A 21,660-nucleotide genomic window follows, 5' to 3' on the forward strand; every position below is an offset into this window, starting at 1 on the left:
CTCCCAGTGTGGCCACATAGTAGCAGTCAAACAAAAAGACTTTATATAGACCTGCAGAGCAGATTAAATATTCATTGCTTATTCATTGATTATGAATTCATTTCATATATATATATATATATATATATATTAAATTATATGATTTTCTGGTGTTCCCCAGTGCATTGAACTCTGTGTAGCAAAGCGTTAAGCTACATTGTTATTCAGAATAACTGCATTTGTAAGAGACTAATTTTAAGCCAGTTAAAGTGAATTTTACAAACATCTTTAAAAGACACTTATACATGAGCTCACAGCGAACCTCCAGAACACCGATGCTGTAATTATAGCATAATACTACTCGTAATTGAAAAAAAAAAAGGCTGTTGTTCAAGTCACGTAAGAGACTGATGCTGTCTGGATTGTTTATTCTACACTATATGTACACTATAATATATAAATATCTACACTGTAGTAATACTACTACTACTAATAAAATGATTTATGATATGATAATTTATGAAAAAATATAACATACATGATACTAAACATTAATTGATGTAACATAAAATCCTAATGAACATATGGATACAAAAGGAAGTTTAAATTGAAATGAACGACCGTCAAATGTGAGCTTTCTCACTGTAAATGATAAGATTTTTCAATTCCAAAAAAACTAATTTAGTTATTATTAGTGTAATTATTACTGTGTATTATTAGTCTAATTTAGTGTAATTTCCCATTAGATCTATTACAAATTTTTATCGTATAGAGTAAGGGAAGTTAAAGTTAAATTACAATTGGCATGATGATATGTTTCAGGATAATGCAGTTGGTTCTGCTTTGAGGAAGAGTGTCATTCACTGAAAATGAGTCGATTTTAAACACCTTTCGTCTCTAGCATGTGGTCAGTTTGTCATTTTTGTATAATGATGAGATGTTGCAGAATGAAGTGTGTGTTGAAAGATTGCTTTGTCCTCTCTCCGAGGAAGAAATGGTTTCCAGGCAGACAGGACTTGGGATGACTCAGAAAGAGTGTAAATATTGCATCACTGTACCTGCGTAGGCCTTTTGTTTTATTGGCCGTATTACCGTTTCGCGACAGACTTGTGTCTGGATCGTATTGTCTGGGGAGAGTGAGGTGACAGAGACTCTCCAGGGGCACTGGGTAAGTTTAAACACAGTTCCTCTGACACTGCACATTCCTCAGGTCCACTTTGCTTCGTTTTCTTCTTCCTCGACTCTCCTCAGGCTGTTCATTGCTTCATCCTAAAACATACCTAAACAATATCCAACTTGTTTTCCGTCGCCCACTCATTACGGGAATCCTGTTGTTGCTGGTAACCGTAGCCGGCCCGGGACGATGAGGTCATTGCTGGTGTAAGCGTCTTTCCTCTCCCGGCAGAAAGGATGAGCCCATCCCTCTCTCCAACACAATGCCATCTTTCTCCTCGCCCAGATTGATCTATGGAGAGACAGACAGACAGACAGAGGTCGTACTCAGAGACCAGACTGTTATTGTCAACTCTTCTAACCAGCGCAAGAGTTGCGCGTTCTTTCTTTCATGTTGACGTGGCATGCAAAAAAGCTCTGACTTTTGACCCTTTTTGATCCCAAAACAGAAAGAGCTTAAAATAGAGCAATGACTGATAAAAAGTGGCTAATGGAGGTGCTTGTGTGTGTGAACCACTGTGGTTATGTCATCATCTGCTGGCTCATACCGTTTCTGGCATGGGTTTAGCTGCTGAATGCCTCAGATGTTTTCTGGGGTCATTTATACTCAGTATTTGTGAGAAACAGTCATATGAGGGGTTGTATTTCACACAACTGTCATGCTTCTCGTATGAAGTGATGTCATTCTCAGTTGCTTCAAAACACAATGATGTGGCAAAGGCAAAACACTCTCTGGTTTTATTGTGCTACTCTGATCTGTTCCTGTTAGTGGAGAAATATCTGTTAAACATCTTTAATTTAGCAATTGTTTAATCTATGGGTATGATTTTGAAATGTTTTTTTGCAAACTCAGAATAATTTGATTAGTCTCACATTGAGATTCAATTAGTGATTCTTTCTATGATTCTGCAGGGGTGAGCAATAACCAAAATCTTATATCACAAAATGAGTAATTTTATTTCATGTTAAAAATGCATATTATTTTTATTTTTTGGAAATGAGGTTGTTTAACTTTAGATGCCAATTCTTGATACCAATTTTTGACATAATACAGATAAGAAAAGGAAAACAAATCCTACACAATTATTGAAGTAAACTGCTTAATTTTTTTTTTCAGAAAGGTCAGTCTAACTAGTGCTAGTTGTATTCAGTAGTATTTGATTATTTAAAATTAGAATTAAAGCTGCATAGTCTTCGCTGGATCCTTATTAAAGCTACAAAAGCTATTCATTTAAGAGCAGTGAGTGATTCTCTCTTTTCATTGTGTTGTTTCACTAACATTAAGGACATAGTCGTAGTGGTGTCAACAATAATCGATTCGGCGATGCATCGCAATGCGGGGCATGCACGATTCAGCATCGATGTGGCAAAGTGCCATAATCGATATGTCACTGTTTATTTTCTGGCCTTGAGTTGGACAATAAAGTTGTGAAGTTTCAATTACTTCCGGGGGCATAACAACAACAACAACAGTCAAGATGGCTGAGGCGGAGGGAGATGACCGCGATAGACGGGTAATTAAAAACGCACACCCAAAGCTTGGAAAGCGGACATCTATGGGCACATTTCGGATTCTACGAAGTTAATGGGAAACTAGACAAGACTTACGCGGTGTGTAAAACCTGCCACACTAAAATCAAGCACGTTGGCAATACAACTTAATTTCAAATGGTTCTAAAGCAGAGAGAAGAGAAACATTTCTCATTCAAAGCACTGAAAGCAGTGATTTATGTTTTCTTCTTCAGGTTTGAGAATGCCATATCCAATACCCTGTACCATTCAATTTTATTTTATTTAATGACATTTATGTCAAAGATACAGGAGAGTGATAATACACACATAGCAGCCAATAAAATCTGTTGTTCAATATCTGACTGCTTGTATTGCCTCATGACTGATGAAAAATGTGCCTTGTTGTGTGCAGTAGAATTTTGATGCATCGTAGAATCGAATTGAATCGAATCGTTACCGTGGTGAATCGTAATCGAATCAAATTGCCAATGCACACCCCTAGTATACTGTATTTGGCTGCTGTCGCTTTATGACCTTATTCACGCTTTCAATCTTATGTTTATTATTATTATTATTATTTGTGAAGGTTTTCCCTAAACAGTATTTGTAACATGCCTCAGTTCTGCAGATGCCCTCCACTTCTCCAAGTCTGTACATTGGGTGACTAAGGCCTCGTTTACACTTCAGGTCTTGATGCCCAATTCTGATTTGTTGCTTATATCCGATTTTTTTTACCGTCCGTTTACACGTTCTTTCAATTGTGACCCATTTCCGATTCACGTGTTTACACTTGCCATACTATCTGAAACATTGCGAATGCTTAAAGGGTTAAATAATCTTGCACAGATGGACGAACGCAAAATATGATTGATGCTAGCTCTGCGATATATGCGAAGTTCGCCAAACATCACCATGATTATGAGGCGGAGGAGGACGAAAAGTGCCATCATCATTGCAGCCTGTGCATATCGTTAGCCTCATAGCATAATTGCCTAAGTAATAAAAAAAAAATAAAAAAAAAACTGACTTACTGTAGGCAATTATGCTATGAGGCTAACGATATGCTTCAGTTATTGTGTGAGAGAGAGATCTCAGGACTGGTGGGAGCATATTGTGTTTAAATATGGGCTTTAACGGGGAGCAGTGGGTCCGTGGGAAACAATTTCACAACACTGAAAAATTTCAGTGGGAAATTTTAGGATGAGCAAGCCAACCTTTGATATGTTGTGTCAACGTTTGTCCACATTCCTCTCCTACGATGATACAATGTTTCGTCGGGCCCCATCCGTCCCTTTGCAGAAGCGTGTTGGGGGTTTCTCTCGTCATTAAACCGCGGATACGTAACCTAATGCTTCAGAAAATCCGTTTACATGACAGTCGCATTGGCACATATCCGATTTATATCTGATTTATTTCCACATATGAACGAGGCCTGAAACCGATCTCGAAATATCCGAATGCATGCGTTTTTTTTCCTGTTTACACTGTCATAGAACACATCCGATCTGTGTCACATATGAGCAAAAAATCAGAACTGGGTCACATTTCACTGACAGTGTAAACGAGGCCTAAATGTAGTAGTCTGCTAATGTTGTAAAATTGTCGTGAATGTAGTGAAATTCACAACAGTGCTCATTTTGCAAATCAAAAGTCATTGTGGCTGCAAAGGGAACGCTTGTGAGCACCCATCTACATTTTAAAATGACAAATGAGACATTTATGCTTATGGCCTTGTAGACTTTAAAGATTTACGCTAACAAAGGTCAAAACGACATTCTCATAATTCCTCGGTTACCGTGTCATACGCTGTCGTAAATCGAATACTTCCATACTATATTGTACGTGAAAAACACTACGTCCGAATTTCATTCATACTACAAACTGAATTTAAATAGAGTACCTACTCAGACAGTATGTGATTTTGGATGCAGCTCTGGTGTTCAGTATTACTTAAAGGGATACTCCACTTTTTTTGGAAATAGGCTCATTTTACAACTCCCCCAGAGTTAAACAGTTGAGTTTTACCGTTTTCGAATCCATTCAGCCGAACTCCGGGTCTGGCGGTACCACTTTTAGCATAGCTTAGCATAAATCATTGAATCGGACAGGACCATTAGCATCTCTCTCAAAAAAATGACCGAAGAGTTTTGATATTTTTCCTATTTAAAACTTGACTCTTCTGTAGTTACATCGTGTACTAAGACCGACGGAAAATGTAAAGTTGCGATTTTCTAGGCTGATATGGCTAGGAACTATACTCTCATTCCTGCATAATAATCAAGAAACTTTGCTGCAGTACCATGAGTCCAGCAGGCGTAATGATATGAGTATAGTTCCTAGCCATATCAGCCTAGAAAATCGCAACTTTACATTTTCCGTCGGTCTTAGTACACGATGTAACTACAGAAGAGTCAAGTTTTAAATAGGAAAAATATCGAAACTCTTCGGTCATTTTTTTGAGAGAGATGCTAATGGTCCTGTCCGATTCAATGATTTATGCTAAGCTATGCTAAAAGTGGTACCGCCAGACACGGAGATCGGCTGAATGGATTCGAAAACGGTAAAACTCAACTGTTTAACTCTGGGGGAGTTGTAAAATGAGTGGAGTATCCCTTTAAGAATAATAATAAGTATGAATAACATATTCAGGCTTAAATCGCTTTGTAACAAATGTTCTTAATAATCTCAAAATGAATAAATCTGAATCAAACTAATTGTATCTGAATTGCATAGCTGACTGTAATACAGTTTATCTTAACTTTTACCATAGCAGATATCCACCCTGTATTATTATGATGAATAATGGCCATTTTAGAAATGTTTCTCATACACGTCTTACTCCCTACCAACGGGAGTGATGATGCTGGGCAATGATGTCATCTCATTTTTAAAGACTTAAGACATTATCCAGAAAACCACTCCTCATATTTATGTGGAAACGTTGACTTTCTCATGACCCCTAATCCTGTAAAGAATTTGACGTACTGTAACAGTCGAACACTTTTTAGGGTGTTTTTCAGGTCATTCTCAACCACGCTGGGAAAGATAAACGTTTAGCCCGTGACTCAATACAACATTTGGAAGTCTTCCTTAAACTCAGTATTGTTTCAGTGACGCATACTATTCAGTGAATATCCTGATTTGATTTATCCAATGAAATTTGGATTGGATTGAGAAATGGAAGCATCCTATACTAGAATGAGCCTGAATGCAAGTTGATTATTGGTTAACATTATCAAATAGTATTCCAAGGTGATGCGGAAAAAGAAAGTTCACTGGTTTTACTTTCTGATTATCACTTTTTTTTTTTTTTGCACAAACATGACCATTTTGATTATTTTCAGTAATGTGGCACATGTTTAATTAGTTTAGTTTTATTTTATTTTATGTTATATATAAATGTGTGTGTATGTATTCTTTCCGTATTGCCTATAATGGGGCACATGCTTGAATAATTTTATTTTAAATTGCCTATTGGAGTACCACTGTGTTAAAGCATGTGTACTAACAGTCTACCATTACCGAAAAGGGAAGAAAAAAATGACAATTTCAGGAGAACTTTTCAATTATTTAGCCGTTTTGAAAATCGTATTTAAATAATTGGGTTTCTTATTTATCTGTGAATGGTCTTGCTCTGCAACATTCTTTCCCTGATCATCAAACCCGGTCACAGCTGAAGAGCTCATCTCTTATCTTTCCTTTCCCTTTTTTCCTCCTCTTTTCCATCAACTCTGAGAAGACGTTTTGATTTGATCCCAGAAATGTAACAAGCTCAGCTGTATGCTGTGGGTCGTGCTGTTAATGAGTTGTGTAATGTGTGCCTCAATGGACAGACGGCGTGCTCTGTCCCCTTTCTTCTCTTCTGCTCGTACGTGACTCAGTCAGGCTCGTAGATGGAGTGATTCACGGGAGCGATGAAAATCAAGCCCAAATTGCATTGCCGTTATTTAAAAATCCAAGACATCAAATCATTTGAACGCAGCCTGTGTTTGTGCCTCGCGATGACAGCAATACTTATTTGTCTGTCTTATTCTTAACCCTTGACAAGGAGCCGTTCTTAAGCGAGGTACATGTGATGTTTATTTACTTGCTTGCAAAAATTAATATTCTGCTTTTTATTTTCAGTCACTAAAATTTAAGTTCATCTTATGTACGTATCACGCATCAGCGAGCAATTGGGCCTCGGAGACAGAACTGGCTGTTGGGTAGAATTAGGCCAGTGAAAAGAATGGTGGAACACTTTGTGAAAAGGTGGCAATTTGGTTTGTGCCCCCTCGCTCTGAATTTGCATACCTGTGCACTGCTCCAGTCAGGGAGGCTCATGCAAATTGGGATCACCTATGCAAATGAGGTCAGCCTGTAGGAGGAGAGGAGGAAAGGCAAGTAGAGCGTGTTGGCATGCGGGCCTTTTCCCGCTCACGCAGCCCGCAAGAACACGGCAATGCAAACTCTGTGATGTGCATACACCCACTCAACTCACTCCTTTCCCTAATAGCAGAGTGTTTGCAGTAAGAGAGACTGGAAATAGCCTGCTGTTGGTTGCCGTCTGAACCTTCAAAAATCTTGTTTTCTTACCAAACCATTGTTACCTGCATGCATTAAGCATATGGCACAGACTCAAGGTCTTGTGCTGTCTTATCTGAAAACTGTGCGAGAACAGTGTTTCCTCCTTTTTAGTGCCTTAATTTCCCATGCTTTGAGGCACATTGTTAGAATGCCTCGGCAAGAAACGGCGCTGGAATCCTTCGTCTTCTGGCGTCCGGACTTGGGATACGTAGAATCTGGAGATTAAAGCACCCTCGCTGGTGCAGGATATCCTGTGGTGTTGCCATTTGCCTCAAGATTGTTTGGAGGGGGGTTACAAAAGGGTGGAAACCACCAAAAGACCCAGGCTCAGCACATTAGAAACTACCACCTGCATTTAGTCGCCGCATTGTTTTGTTTTCTCCTTATCTCTGAAAGTTATTTTGCAGTCTAAGCATACAGTCTGTATTTAATGTCTGTTCCATATAAAACACCCTTGCATTATATCTGTTTCGCAATGGGTCATTCAATGATGGATTTTGATAACTTCATGGTTCATAAAGCTAGTTTAAGGTTCTAGTAACTCTAAAAGAATAACTCTGTTATATGCCATAAACATTGCACTTGTGTTCGGGTTATTTCCCTCAGGAGTTTGGATATTCTGAACTGCTTGTTTAAAGTTGCCATTAAATCAAAATGAACAATTCCTATTTTTTATGGAATGTTAGAGTTTTTATTATAAATTATTTATCCGTGCACATCGTTATAAAAAAAAAAAAAGCCCTTATAATCTTTAATGAAATCATAAAAATGATTGTGTCACCCTTCATATTTTCCTAGTGGAGAAGCTATTTCACTCATACTGTACATACTTTACAATAGGAAAGACGTTTTCCCTTAAATGCATGAATGTTCCACCAATCATCATTACATGTACGGGTCTTTAGCGACCCGGCTCTATATCTAACACAGATTCTCCTGATACAATTGCAAAAGAATAAAATAAAGCATTATTTTATTTCCTTTTGGAAATTTGAAGGGTTAACTTTGAGCAGATGCTTTTTACCATCATCACTGTCATCACCAGAGCTCATTTCCCCAGTTCATCCAGCATATGACTCGTATTGCTCATATTCGCCATCTCAAACATTCTCAAAACTATCATTTTTTAACTTCTTCACAATCAATGTTTTGATCTCTGCTTCTTCTCCAGATCCACCATCAAGTGACAGTGGCACTAATATTTGATTGCGTACAGTACTTGCTCTGAGTCATCAGAGATTCAATTATTGTTGCGCAGAAAAAATATACTTACACTATTACAATAGCAAACCTCGGGTCGCCAGCGACCCCAAAAACATAATTAGGAAAACAGACATTCTTTTTTTTCGTGTTATATTTGTTATAATGAATAAATTGAGGAATACTAAGAAGATTGATGTCTAACTTTAAAAAATGAATGAGGGGAAAGAGTAGTGAATGACGTTCCGGGTCAATAAAGACCCGCTTAAGGGTTAAGCAATTGTCTGTAAGTGGTGTTGCAATCCAGTGACCTCAACCAATGTCACGAGGTGGGGCGGGACTAGCTTTATGAACCATGGCAGATGGGGAAATATCTGGGAAACCTCTTTTAGAAACAGTCTTTATTTCCATTTGGAGGCACAGAAAACTCACAATGTAACTTTTGAAGTAATCATGAATTAAAATTGACCCTATTTGCATTCGTAATTCACAAACTCTGAAACGACTTTCCTATTCTGCTGATGTCACCAAGACCACTTACTGTAAGTTTCAATCAGTGGTATCGACGCGGTTTTATGTTTTGCATCCATTCAGATATTATACCCCCACTTTTTACAATCTAAATAACACCTTCAATCTTCAACTCCTAACCCGACAATTTTTATTTTGTATTTTTTTATTGCCATAATGCAACAAATTTCACTCTGAAATATACCATATTACAGAAATAAAATGAGTGGCAAATGCCTTTTCTTGTTAACTTTTAACAAGCTATTAATATTCACTTTATAGGTTTGTGCACACAGAAAACTTGACTGAAAAGTGCTAGATGTTTCTGTTTCCCTGTCTACACTTGTTCTGTGTGATAAAATGCTGACTCCCACTCTCTTTCTCTGGTTTTGTCTCCTCTGGCAGCACTTGGTGTCGTGGGATGCGGGTAAACCGGAGTGTCTCCTGCAGCTGGTGAAAGAGCTGTTACAGCAGTACCATCAGTACCAGTGCCAGCGGCTGCGCGACAGTTCCCGTCTGCTCTTCGAATACGACAGCCTGCTGGACGACCCTAACTATGGACGCAGTATGGAGATCTACGCCGGACGCAAGAACAGCTGGGTAACCGTCCTGCATCACCTCATAGATTCTCATTAACACACTAGCCCAATGTTTCCATTCAGTGAGATCGTTATAAACATCCATCCATACATTCTTCAAACTGCTTGTGCTATGTACGGTCAAGGGGATTCTGGAGCCTATCCCGGCATCTCGGGCCAAAGGCAAGGAACTAATCACCCTGAACAGATTCCCAGTCCGTGTGATAAACATAATGCCAAATTAATTAAAATAAAACACTTTCAGTATATAACATTTTATTAATTTTAGCGGTTTAATAGGACTCATCCAGTCATATTTATGTATTGAGTCATGTTACATAATGTTTTACTTATGCCAGACTTATTTATTTGTTTTGAACATCTGTCAAATTCCAAATATAAATACAGTATATATACATATATGTATACAGTATATATATAGAGAGCATATACTTGGAGCACTGAATCGCTTGGCTTCACTTCAGTTAAACTGACCTCCTCCTAATGAAATTTCATGAACTAATTGACTGAAGTGGTAATAATTCTCTGCTTCATTTCCTCCTAATTTTAAAGTCCACCTTTGCAGTTCTGTAATTAACAGTGCTAATTTTTAATTAGCTGACACTTTTATACAGTGCTACTTCAGAGTTCTCTTATTACAAGGATATACTTCACAGCGGTGACTGGTAATCGTTCATCCCATTTAGGGTTTGAGCCGACAACCTTATGTATGTGTTGTGCTGTTAAAAGCACAGACTATGGTGTGGACCTCGATGATGCACACACAGGGCAGTGGGTTCTTGGTGAAGAGCAAAGCGAATTGCACAACGGGTCAAAAACGAACACACACTCCCTCACAAATGGACAGGGTTCCGTAATATGGTCTTGTTTTTGGGAAGAGTGCTGTGTGTTGGCTATGGGCGTGAGTGTGTTGCTTCATGGGCTTCAATCTTTAAAGGGATGTGGTGAATTGTGGTCTGTGGGATAACAGACTGTGATTAGGAAACATTTGTGTAATCCTCATCTTAAAATTATGTAACCCAAGTTAGGTAGTTTGTATGAATGTAAACAAGGAGTCATGCCGCGAATTACGTTCGAAAGTGAATGTGACTATGGCCTACTTACTTTAGAGAGCATTTGATGAGAATTTGAAGTGAGCACTCTGAAGGGAGCAGGGCATTACTCTCTCACATGTGTTGCTTAATATGTACCTCACCTCCATTTTAAATTGAATCAAAATTGTACCTTGACAATAGTGGCGCTTGACTAATATATCAGCACAGTATTTGATAACATAGCAGGAAAATGATTGTTTACAGCTTTTGCAGATAGCCCTTGGTAGGATTACAGTAGGTTCCCTGGAGCACCAGCTGCTATGAGGACACCCACCCAACCACCCCGAAACACACACACACACCACCTTGAAAGGGACATACAAATCAATGAAACGTGTCGTTGAAGAGAATATCTCTGAAGTCATACAATAGCTTTGTGTGACAAATAGAAATTCAAGCCAATACTCACTGAAAAACTTGAAATCTGCCCTTCACAAATCGGACTGATATGGTTCTTGTCACTCACTCAGTGATACATTTGGAGGTGGAGATGCAGATTATCAGTGAATACTGATTTAAATTTTTACTTTTGAATCTTATGACTTTAGAACAAACTGGGCCCATGAGACTAGGAATGTCTATAGTTGCGTCCCCCACTATGTATTCAACCTTGTATGAATTTTATACGGTTATTTTGCCATTCAACATCGCAGTCTGTTAGCCCCTCCCCCTCTGCAACATGATTAAATCTGGGACAGTTGAGTGCATGAAGTGTTCAACATTACACACTTTTTTTTTTTTCTTTTTTTTTCAGGTAATTAAGTGCATCATCTGGATATTTAAAGTGTACTTTTTCTGTTTGGAATTTTTAGTGTGAATGCATTACACTATTTATACTACAAAACAGCATAGAATAGTGCACAAGTACATGAATTGGGACGCACCTTATGTCTTCCATCCATCCATCCATCCATTAATTTTCCAAGCCGCTTGTCCTATGTAGAGTTGCAGTCTATTCCAGCATCATGGGCCAGTCCATCGGCCAGTCCATCGAAGGGCTAACACAACTGTATGGAGTCTTTTGTGCGGCTTTTACATCATCATGAAGCTTGAAAGCGTCAGTCCCCATTCATTTTAATATGATGGAAAAGAGCAATGAGAGCGATTTTCTGAACTTTAGTATTTTATGCCAGAAATATAGTCAAAATGGGTTTGGGACAAATTGACAATGATAAAAAAAAAATGACAGAATTTTCATTATGGATAAATGATTCCTATAACAAGCTGGTTACTGTGTGAGGAATGTTACAGAATGTTTGTGTGTGTGTGTGTTTGTGTGTGTGTGCGTGCGTGCCCACTATTTGATGCTCTTCATGTGTTTTTTTTCTTTTCTTCTTCTTCTAGACGGGGGAGTTTTCTGCTCGATTCCTCCTCAAACTCCCTGTGGATTTTAGCAACATTCCCATCTATCTTCTCAAGGTAGGTCACATCCATCAATACTCACTCTCTGATAGCACATAAGCCCCTGTATCTTTGATTTGTTTGGAGAAAGGATGTTTATCTCCACCAAACGTTGCATTAGAAAAAAGTGCATGTAAGAATAGGTCGCTCATTTCTCTGCTCTTGTTTGTGCGTGTGTGTAGGCTGCGAGTTGACTAATCAGCAGCCTGTCACTCCCAATCAACTCTGAGCTGTGTTGTGTCTGCAGGCCCTCTCTCTCTCTCTCTCTCTCTCTCTCTCTCTCTCTCTCTCGCCTCCCCTTCCAGTCACCCCGTGTCTTGCCCTCCCTCCCCTTGGTTTTTTTCTTTTCTATTTGCCCGTCTCTGCCGCACTAGCATGTGTATGTTTGTGTATGTTAGTGGGCATGTGTGCGTGAGAGGGCGTGTACGGCCTCGGGAGGCCTTTGCTCTATGGCCTTTCCCAGTCTGAGCCATGTTTGTCCTCCCCAAGAGAGCTGAAATGATGGTAAACATACGGAAAACAGCAGCCTTCATCAGCATCACCGTCTCACCATTCAGTCCCTCAGCAGTACACTACACTCACGCATAGACATGTACAGTTCACTCCCAGTGGACCATACTGCACTGAAACTCACTTGAGCTACAGGTCAGCCTCGTTCTGTGAGGTCACCGGGGTCATTGTTCCCAGCTAATCTGTCAGCTTGACCTATCAAGACCCAGATAGATGATATGAAATCAAAATATATTATTGTAGCTTTTCATCTGGTTCAAAGGAGTGCTGTACGTACACTTATTGTTGCAGTGTATTATTTCATTTACATTTAACATTTATGCATTTGCCAGACGCTTTTATCCAAAGTGACTTGCATTGCATTCAAGGTATACAGTTTATCAGTTAATGCATTCCCCGCGAATCGAACACATGAACTTGTTGCACTGCTCGAGCTACAGAAATGCTCAAATATCTCTCACCGAATTCTCAAATATTTTCTCACCACTAGCTGCACCAAATTATACTGCAAAAATATGTCAGGCATCTTAAACAGATTTCAGTTACATTTGGTTTCCAGTTTTCTGTGAAACTGTTGTCTTGATATTAGCAGGTCCAAATATGTTATGCTTATTATGTAGGGATTTTTATTTTTTTAACGATCATTAATCAGAGTAAATTTGTGCTGGATAATGTTTCCCTGCCTAGATATACAATGTCCAACTATGATTATAATTTCTTATAAAATGAGGGTATATACACTCACCTAAAGGATTATTAGGAACACCATACTAATACTGTGTTTGACCCCCTTTCGCCTTCAGAACTGCCTTAATTCTACGTGGCATTGATTCAACAAGGTGCTGAAAGCATTCTTTAGAAATGTTGGCCCATATTGATAGGATAGCATCTTGCAGTTGATGGAGATTTGTGGGATGCACATCCAGGGCACGAAGCTCCCGTTCCACCACATCCCAAAGATGCTCTATTGGGTTGAGATCTGGTGACTGTGGGGGCCATTTTAGTACAGTGAACTCATTGTCATGTTCAAGAAACCAATTTGAAATGATTCGAGCTTTGTGACATGGTGCATTATCCTGCTGGAAGTAGCCATCAGAGGATGGGTACATGGTGGTCATAAAGGGATGGACATGGTCAGAAACAATGCTCAGGTAGGCCGTGCCATTTAAACGATGCCCAATTGGCACTAAGGGGCCTAAAGTGTGCCAAGAAAACATCCCCCACACCATTACACCACCACCACCAGCCTGCACAGTGGTAACAAGGCATGATGGATCCATGTTCTCATTCTGTTTACGCCAAATTCTGACTCTACCATCTGAATGTCTCAACAGAAATCGAGACTCATCAGACCAGGCAACATTTTTCCAGTCTTCAACTGGCCAATTTTGGTGAGCTCGTGCAAATTGTAGCCTCTTTTTCCTATTTGGAGTGGAGATGAGTGGTACCCAGTGGGGTCTTCTGCTGTTGTAGCCCATCCGCCTCAAGGTTGTGCGTGTTGTGGCTTCACAAATGCTTTGCTGCATACCTTGGTTGTAACGAGTGGTTATTTCAGTCAAAGTTGCTCTTCTATCAGTCGGCCCATTCTCCTCTGACCTCTAGCATCAACAAGGCATTTTCGCCCACAGGACTGCCGCATACTGGATGTTTTTCCCTTTTCACACCATTCTTTGTAAACCCTAGAAATGTTTGTGCGTGAAAATCCCTGTAACTGAGCAGATTGTGAAATACTCAGACCGGCCCGTCTGGCACCAACAACCATGCCACGCTCAAAATTGCTTAAATCACCTTTCTTTCCCATTCTGACATTCAGTTTGGAGTTCAGGAAATTGTCTTGACCAGATCAGTATGAACACCTTTTGGTCTCCATAATGTAAGATCCTCGGTTTTATTTAAAAAAACAATCCATCAGTGCCTTGATTTTAAGCTGTCTTCCACTCCGTTTTCCTTTGTAGTATGACAACTTTTGTAGTCGTGATTTGTCATAGATGGCTTCATGCACTGACCATTTTCCACATAAACATCCAGGCGCTTGTGAAAGGCCAGTTGAGTGTACATCTGTACAATGGAAACGTTTTTTTTTTAAATGAGCACCTAAATTTGCCTGAATGGCATCAAAAAGTAGCCAGAAAAGGTCAATGGGATTCACTGGACAATTAACACAAAATTTACAGAAAATCAAATCCATATGTTGTTGCTGAAGTGTGTTGTTGTCTTAGTGAATAACTCTTTTTAATTAGTCAATTAATTAATTTGGTATAATGGAGTTTGTTTGATATAAGACACGGTCATGTGCATGTCAAAATAATTCTTAGTCTGAAAAAATACATATAAATTAAGGCCAAGAGAAATTTGGTTCATTTGAAAACTTCATTTAGACTTTAAATTGCCATTGGTCCACGAGGGCTACTTAAGGATGTGCTCTTTGACATGGGAATCTTTTCAGGTTCTCCTCTTCACTTTGTAAGGTCAGACATGAGTAAAAACATAAATACTTTGGCCATTTGCAGAGCGGTTTAAACATATTCGGATCCCTATGATCAGATGCTTTCTTAACTGCATTTATCTCACCGCTGTCATTATTGTTGTGTGTTTGTTGCATTTCTGAGAACATAGCTCGCAGCATATATTTAATTTAGGGCTGCACGATTTGGGGAAAATGTCATATTGCGATAATTGAGGTCAATATTGCGATTGCGATTGTGATATGCGATATAATAAACAAATGGTTTCATGAGTCAACTTGCTTGGTTCTCAAGGAAAATAAATGCACACACAGATTAGTGATAATCTGCCTAAAGAAAAAAAGTTATTTAGTCAAGAGCAGTGAGTGTTTTTCTCTGTTCCCTTTGTTCTTTGATTAACTTTAGCGACAGATATAATTAGTGGCTACTGTGTACTGTCCCTTTAAGACCAGCCGCTGCTGTCAGAGACGCGGATCTCACACGCGCCTCATTCTCTCACGAGTCACAACTCTTCACGTTCATCATAAGACTGCTCTTATGTTATGAAGATACTCGACAAAAAGACATTTTGGCATAATTGTGTGTGTTATTGTTCGTTCAAGCTCGAAAGAGAACTGTATTCTGGCATGCTGTTTTGTGCGCACGCACGATATCAGCGCGAGTCTTTCTGTGTGTCACAGTCAGGACATTCACAGGCAGCGCAAACTTTTTTGTCTTATCGCGCATGAATGGTTTAAAAGCATTTGCATGAATAAGAGCGGGATCATGTAACACTAGCCAAAGGATGCCAAAAATTAACAGATGCTGCGTTAATTGCGTTAACAGCGCTAATTTGTTTATTTAATATAAAATCGCAGCATTTTGCGTCATATAATCGCGTAGGCTTGACATCACGATTGCGATTGCGATATGATTAGTCGTGCAGCACTAATTAAATTACTCATTTAAACACTGCTCCCAACATCTTGAGCTGTGCTGGAATGTTCACAAACATTATACCATTACTCAGCTATTTCAAACTTCTGTTTAACCCAAGTGAAGAATGATGAACTAGTATATCAGGACGGGAAGAGATATTGAGGTCTTTAAGATAATGGTTACTAGAAATCCCAAAAACACAGAATGAATGTACCTATATTGATCAGAATTGTGGGTCATATAAACTTACTCAGAATGTCCTCTTGCATACTAGAGAAAACTGCATTTGACTGGAGCCACCAGTCTGAAATTCTCATTGATCAAAGTTATGGTTGCATGTTGAGAAAGTGTGCAGGTGCTCTAACAGAAGACTGATTTATATCTGCACATGTCCACATTAAAGTCATTTTGCCTACTACAAGACCAAGGAAGTTATAGAAGGTCAAACTATCTGAGGAACTGGAGCCAAAAGGAGGATTTCACAAGAAAACCATTTGAATAAAGGCTTAACCCAGGGGTGTTCAATCCTGTAGAGTTTTGCTCCAATCATAATTAAACACTTGAACCAGCTAATCAAGGTCTTCAGGATTACTGAAAACTTCCAGGCTAGTGTGTTGGGGCAGGGTGGAGCCAGACTCTCTAGGCCTCCCAGGATTGGACAGTTCTGGCTTAACCGGTATATGGACCTTAATGTGAAAATGTTCCTTGTAAATGTGGTAATTGAGTTTTGCTTGGCAATGCTATCCTAACCTGCAAAATCAGAAGTGATATTATATATTAAAAGTATATAATATCATATCACTGTCTCAGATGGAGATGCTTGTTAACAATGGAGAAAAGACAATCTAGTTGAATTTGCACTACTGTAGCTCAAAGATCTCTGGTTTAGGGGTCCTATCTCTTTCTTCCTGTCCAATACCTCCCATTACAAGACGTTTGAAAGTCAGCAAACATCACAGCCTTTTTTTCACTCCTCTAAGTTGCTGGTAGATGGCATTTTGACTCTTCTAATCTTCATCAAATCTCCAATGATGTCCTCTCCTCTCCAGGTTTGCCTTTGCCCTCTGCTACAGCGCAGCGAGGCCATGAAGGCACCGGGAGGAATGGTGTCATGTACCATGATAGTTGCCTGGAGTGTGCCATCTCACTGGTTTTATCTTAGTAGGCTGGACATGTTTACCTTCCCAAATCCACTTGTGTACTTCGGGGCATCGAGGACTTGTCATGAGAGCAGTCTGCAATGGTGGAGAGAAATAGAGGACAATAGAGGCACTGTGAAGTAGTTTCCTGGTGAGGACAGAAAGACCTGCAACTGCTGTCTTGTCTGTCTTCTTTTGGATTAGCTTAGGGAGGTCGAAGTGGGAGCCCTAACCCTTCCAAAAATGTTTCATGTTTAAAAGCCGATGCAAAATGATCGATGATTATCAGAATTCAAGCTCATTTTAGGCTTTAGAACAAAACACGAGTACTGCACCTCAGACAGAGCCGATCAGGCCTATACGCACACTACGCAAGTTGCGTAAGGCCCTGCAAATTACTCAAGGCCCCGCCTCCCCCTCGTGTCAAAGCGCGTCAATCAAAGTTTACAACATCGATGAGAAAATTAAGCAGAACTATCCTTCTGGTCACGAAAAGAGAGAGAAAAAAAAACACCATGAGAGTGAATTGCGGGAAATCAGACAGAGATGTGTGTTGTCACTCCAAGTTTGATGTCAGCAAAGAACAGTAAAGTTAAGTTGATGTGCATCTCTCTCTAGTCTGTCTGACAGTCTGTTCTGTGACTGACAATAAAAAGTGAGAGTGAAATACAACTATTTATTACGTTTGATAAACGACAAAGGGCAACGGTGTTTGATCATAAACTGCAGCTCGGAAAAGATAACCGCGTCCCGCGTTAAGCCCAATTTATACTTCTGAGTCGAACTCACGCGTAGCTCTGTCGTAAGCTGTGTGTAGCCCGCGTACCCTTCTGCGTGCTACCCACTGTCAACACAGTGACATGCTATGGCAAGCCATTTTAGCTTTTATTCATTCACAGGATGCATTTTTGATATCAATAATTAAATTTGTACTATTTAAAATGTCAAATCTTGATATTAAGTCAAGTCAAGTCATCTTAATTTATATAGCGCTTTTAACAATGTAGATTGTTTCAAAGCAGCTTTACAGAGATAAACGTATAATTTAAGGTAACTTGGCTTTATAGCGGTTCTTTAATAAAGTTATTTTCCAGCTAAAGTTAGTTTTGATTGATTCGCTTCCGTCGCAACGATCATTTGTTATTAAATTAGGGGCCGCTAAGACGACACCATTCTCTCTACACAGACTTTAAACGCGAACCTGTGAGAAACGCTGATGCCGTTCACATGCGCATTAAGAACTGGTTCTATAGTTATGTGCGTTTGAATATATGTGCGCAGGTTTGTAAAACCCTACAAACCAAGCCTAAACAAAGTACTGGTGTATCCTTATAAATTTGGATACAGAATATTATTTTATTTTGTCACTTCGGGGTAGGTACGCGAAACGAATGTTCCCGACAACGCTTTATCTGTAGAGTGGTAAAGGGATCCTCCATAGCGATTAAGAATGTACTTTTTCTAGTAACAATGTCTATTTCTGATATCAGGAGTTACATTTTCATTAGTACTAGTTAAAGGAGGGAGGATTGTAGTGTAGTGGGAGCACTGGGGTGTCAGGTGTGACTGTGTGGCAATGGCAAATGGTTTACAAGGCTCATGGGTCAGGTAGGAGGGCAGAATTTTGCTTATGCCGTGTGTCCACCAAAGTGTTTTTAGCCTGCTGAAAATGCCTAGCTATGGGCGCTTGAGAGCGTTTTGCCAGCGTTGCGTTTTTTTCAGTTGAGACACTTTGCTTGTTATGATACGGAATATCCGCAAAAGTGTTACTAGTATCTCATTTCACACATATTTTGTTTCTGTGTTGATTCTATATTAGAATGTCGATACAATGTAATGTATTTTCTCTGGCTCTTGTTTTAAATGATTTTGTTCCGTTATTATGCTTGTCGTCGTCATCTGTTGACGTTGTACAAGCAGAATGTGGCGGTTGGTCAGTGTGGTATTAGTCCCGCCCCTCCTCCACTGTGATTGGACGGTTGGGTAAAAAGTGACAGTGATGAGCGCTGCGTTTTACCTAGGGCTGCACGATTAATCGCAATTTCCATGTAATCGCACTTAAATCGAGATCGCTTATCGCGATTTTAAAATCGCAAAGGCTGCGATTATTTTTTATGCGCAGTTTGTCATTGATGTACGGCTCTGTAAACGCTGCTCCATCTGAAAGCACTGTGAGTTTGAGTCCCTTATAACGTGCATTTGAAAAAAAACAACACGAGTCAAATATCTTTCCAAACACGAGAATCATTTATGAACCTCGTTTTAATAACATGCAACATTTAATAATATGCATTTACTCCAAACTCACTTCATAAGGACAGTTGAGCTCCTCCTTCTGTGAGATGATGAGCTTCTTACACAGAATAAGGCAGTCGTGCATTTATAAGTCATGTTTAATCAAAGCGTTTCAATCTTCTGACTATTCAGCTACAGCAACAGGGATTTCCTGGAATGATGCGCCGTTATTGTACTTCTGCGGCGGGGCATATTTAGCGTGTTTGCGTGAGAGCGCCCTCTGGTGTTCAAATGGGGCAGTGTTTACTACCGATCAGCCGCACTCCACTGACAAGCTGCGCTTAAAATAATCGCAGCCTTTGCCAAATCGCGTGCGGTTTTATTGCGATTAATCGTGCAGCCCTAGTTTTACCCAAAGTTGAGCATTCTTCAACTCTCGGCGACCTGTAATAAACGCTAAACGCTCAGCGCTTTAGCGTGAAAAAGACGCTCAGCGCCTCGTTACGCTCATGGCGTTTTAAAAACGCGGCGCTCCCATTGAAAACAATTGAAAAAAGATGCCATCCGCGTGAAAAAAACGCTTTGGTGGACACACGGCCTTAGGGCCCCAGGGAGGTCAGGATCGGCTCTGACCTCAGACAGATCAATCCAGTAGGCTTGGACTGAGCACCGTTCACTGCTCTTTTGTTGGCTCTGTTTAGCATGATACCCGTTAAGCTCTAAATGTCAGCTGTCCTAGTTTGCGCAGCCATCGGTGAAGCGAGCTGAGGCTCTGTGTTCGTGACAAGCCTGATCAGTCTCACTTCACTGGAGCCGTACGGGCCGCTAGCCGAGACCTGGCTTCCTGTGCAACGGGTGAGGAGGAGGATTGTGCCGTTGGCCCTCAGGGAGACCACAACCACCGCCGTTGATTATTTTAGACAACTCCGGCGAGTCACGTGCCAGGTCTACAAGTTGCTTTTTGGCTGCTGATAAAGGGCCAATCGGTTGCTGTTGAATAGTCAAAATAGTGAAATTACTGATCGCTTGAATGAAATATGAAAGAGTTAAACAAGGAGGCCTGCTTCTGTCATGGTTTTAACATCTCCCAAGGAGCACTTATTGAAAAGCAGCAAATCTTGTAATTGCAACTTTTTATGTTATGCCTACATAAACACATTTAATTTAAAATCCGGTTCAAAAACAATGTCTCCAGCGAGTGAAATGAAAAGCAAAACGGATCGCTGATGACGGGCCTATTCACACCAGGAATTAAATGAAAAAGCAAAACAAATCGAAGATGACATGTTTGTTCATGTCAAGAGTGAAATAAAAAAGCATTCCAGTTTATTCACGTGCAAAATACAACCCATCTGAAACGACACATGCGTGTGTCTTGACATTTGAGCTCGGGGGTGCCAAACCGAGCCAGTTGATTTGGCCAGTCACATTTTTAAACACATTTTTGTTTCTCTACAGAAATACAGTAAACCTAAAAAAACGTAACTCTTTGTGTACCATATTCAAGTGATTTTATGATAGATCAGCAGCAAGCGCGTGAGATTGACATGGCAATCAGATTTTGCATGCAAATTGCATGCTAATTTTGCTCTGTAAAACTTAGCACGTTGAAATGAGTGCATGTTTGTCAACACGATCTCAAAGTAGGCTTTTATTAAGCAAATCAGTTTTCAGCAAATTTGGTTGTAAAAGTGGATGTTGTAAAAAAAAACCTGCAGAATATCCAGTTTATGCCAAACAACTAGCAAGCAGTATACCATAAAGATACAGATTTATCACGTGATTAACTTCTTATGCAAATGAGATTAGATGAAGGCGTTAGTTTGATTGGATTTATTCATTCCTTTACAAAATAACAATTTAAATGGTATCAAAATACATTATGTGCATATTTACTTTTGAGATAAAAATTATATATATTTTTTACAAATATTTCAGTCACTGGAGCCAATCCCCCCCAAGCTACACCCACATTTCACTCTCTTTAACATAGTAATATAGATAAATTCACTGTAATGGCAATATAAGAGCTGTGCTTAATATAAATAATAGTGATACAAGAAAATAGTTTAGGGTAGATAAAGATTAAACATAACAATAGTTCTGAGAACTCAAAAAAAAATCTTACTGGACATTGAGTTTGTTTATAGAGTGAAGGAAGAAAAAAAATGACCAAGAATGAAGAAAATAAATAAAAATAATCATTTTGCCACGTCCATATTATAAAAATTTTCCGTTTTTGTGGAAAATACTCAGTCTCACTTTAAAGAAGAGACTTTATGAGTGCACTGATTCTTGGTTTCTTTTTTTCCTAGTACATCCGCACTCTACTGTACGTCCAGACGGCCACATCACATTC

The 21,660-nt window shown here is 39.5% G+C and overlaps 1 protein-coding gene across 2 annotated transcripts in view; it reads left to right on the forward strand.

Annotated features, from left to right (window-relative positions):
* Positions 1-21,660, forward strand: part of babam2 (BRISC and BRCA1 A complex member 2) — a 103,237-nt gene that overhangs the window by 30,952 nt on the left and 50,625 nt on the right. For both annotated transcript variants that reach the window (XR_014625663.1, XM_084392492.1), the window contains exons 5-6: positions 9,346-9,540; positions 11,978-12,052. Coding sequence is in view for 1 of the 2 variants with exons in the window: in XM_084392492.1 (XP_084248618.1) it covers positions 9,346-9,540; positions 11,978-12,052 (270 nt within the window). In the remaining variant the exon portion in view is untranslated. The remainder of the gene's footprint in view (positions 1-9,345; positions 9,541-11,977; positions 12,053-21,660) is intronic.

The sequence above is a fragment of the Rutilus rutilus genome, assembly GCF_951802725.1.
Source record: "Rutilus rutilus genome assembly, chromosome: 21".
Classification (NCBI taxonomy): domain Eukaryota; kingdom Metazoa; phylum Chordata; class Actinopteri; order Cypriniformes; family Leuciscidae; genus Rutilus; species Rutilus rutilus.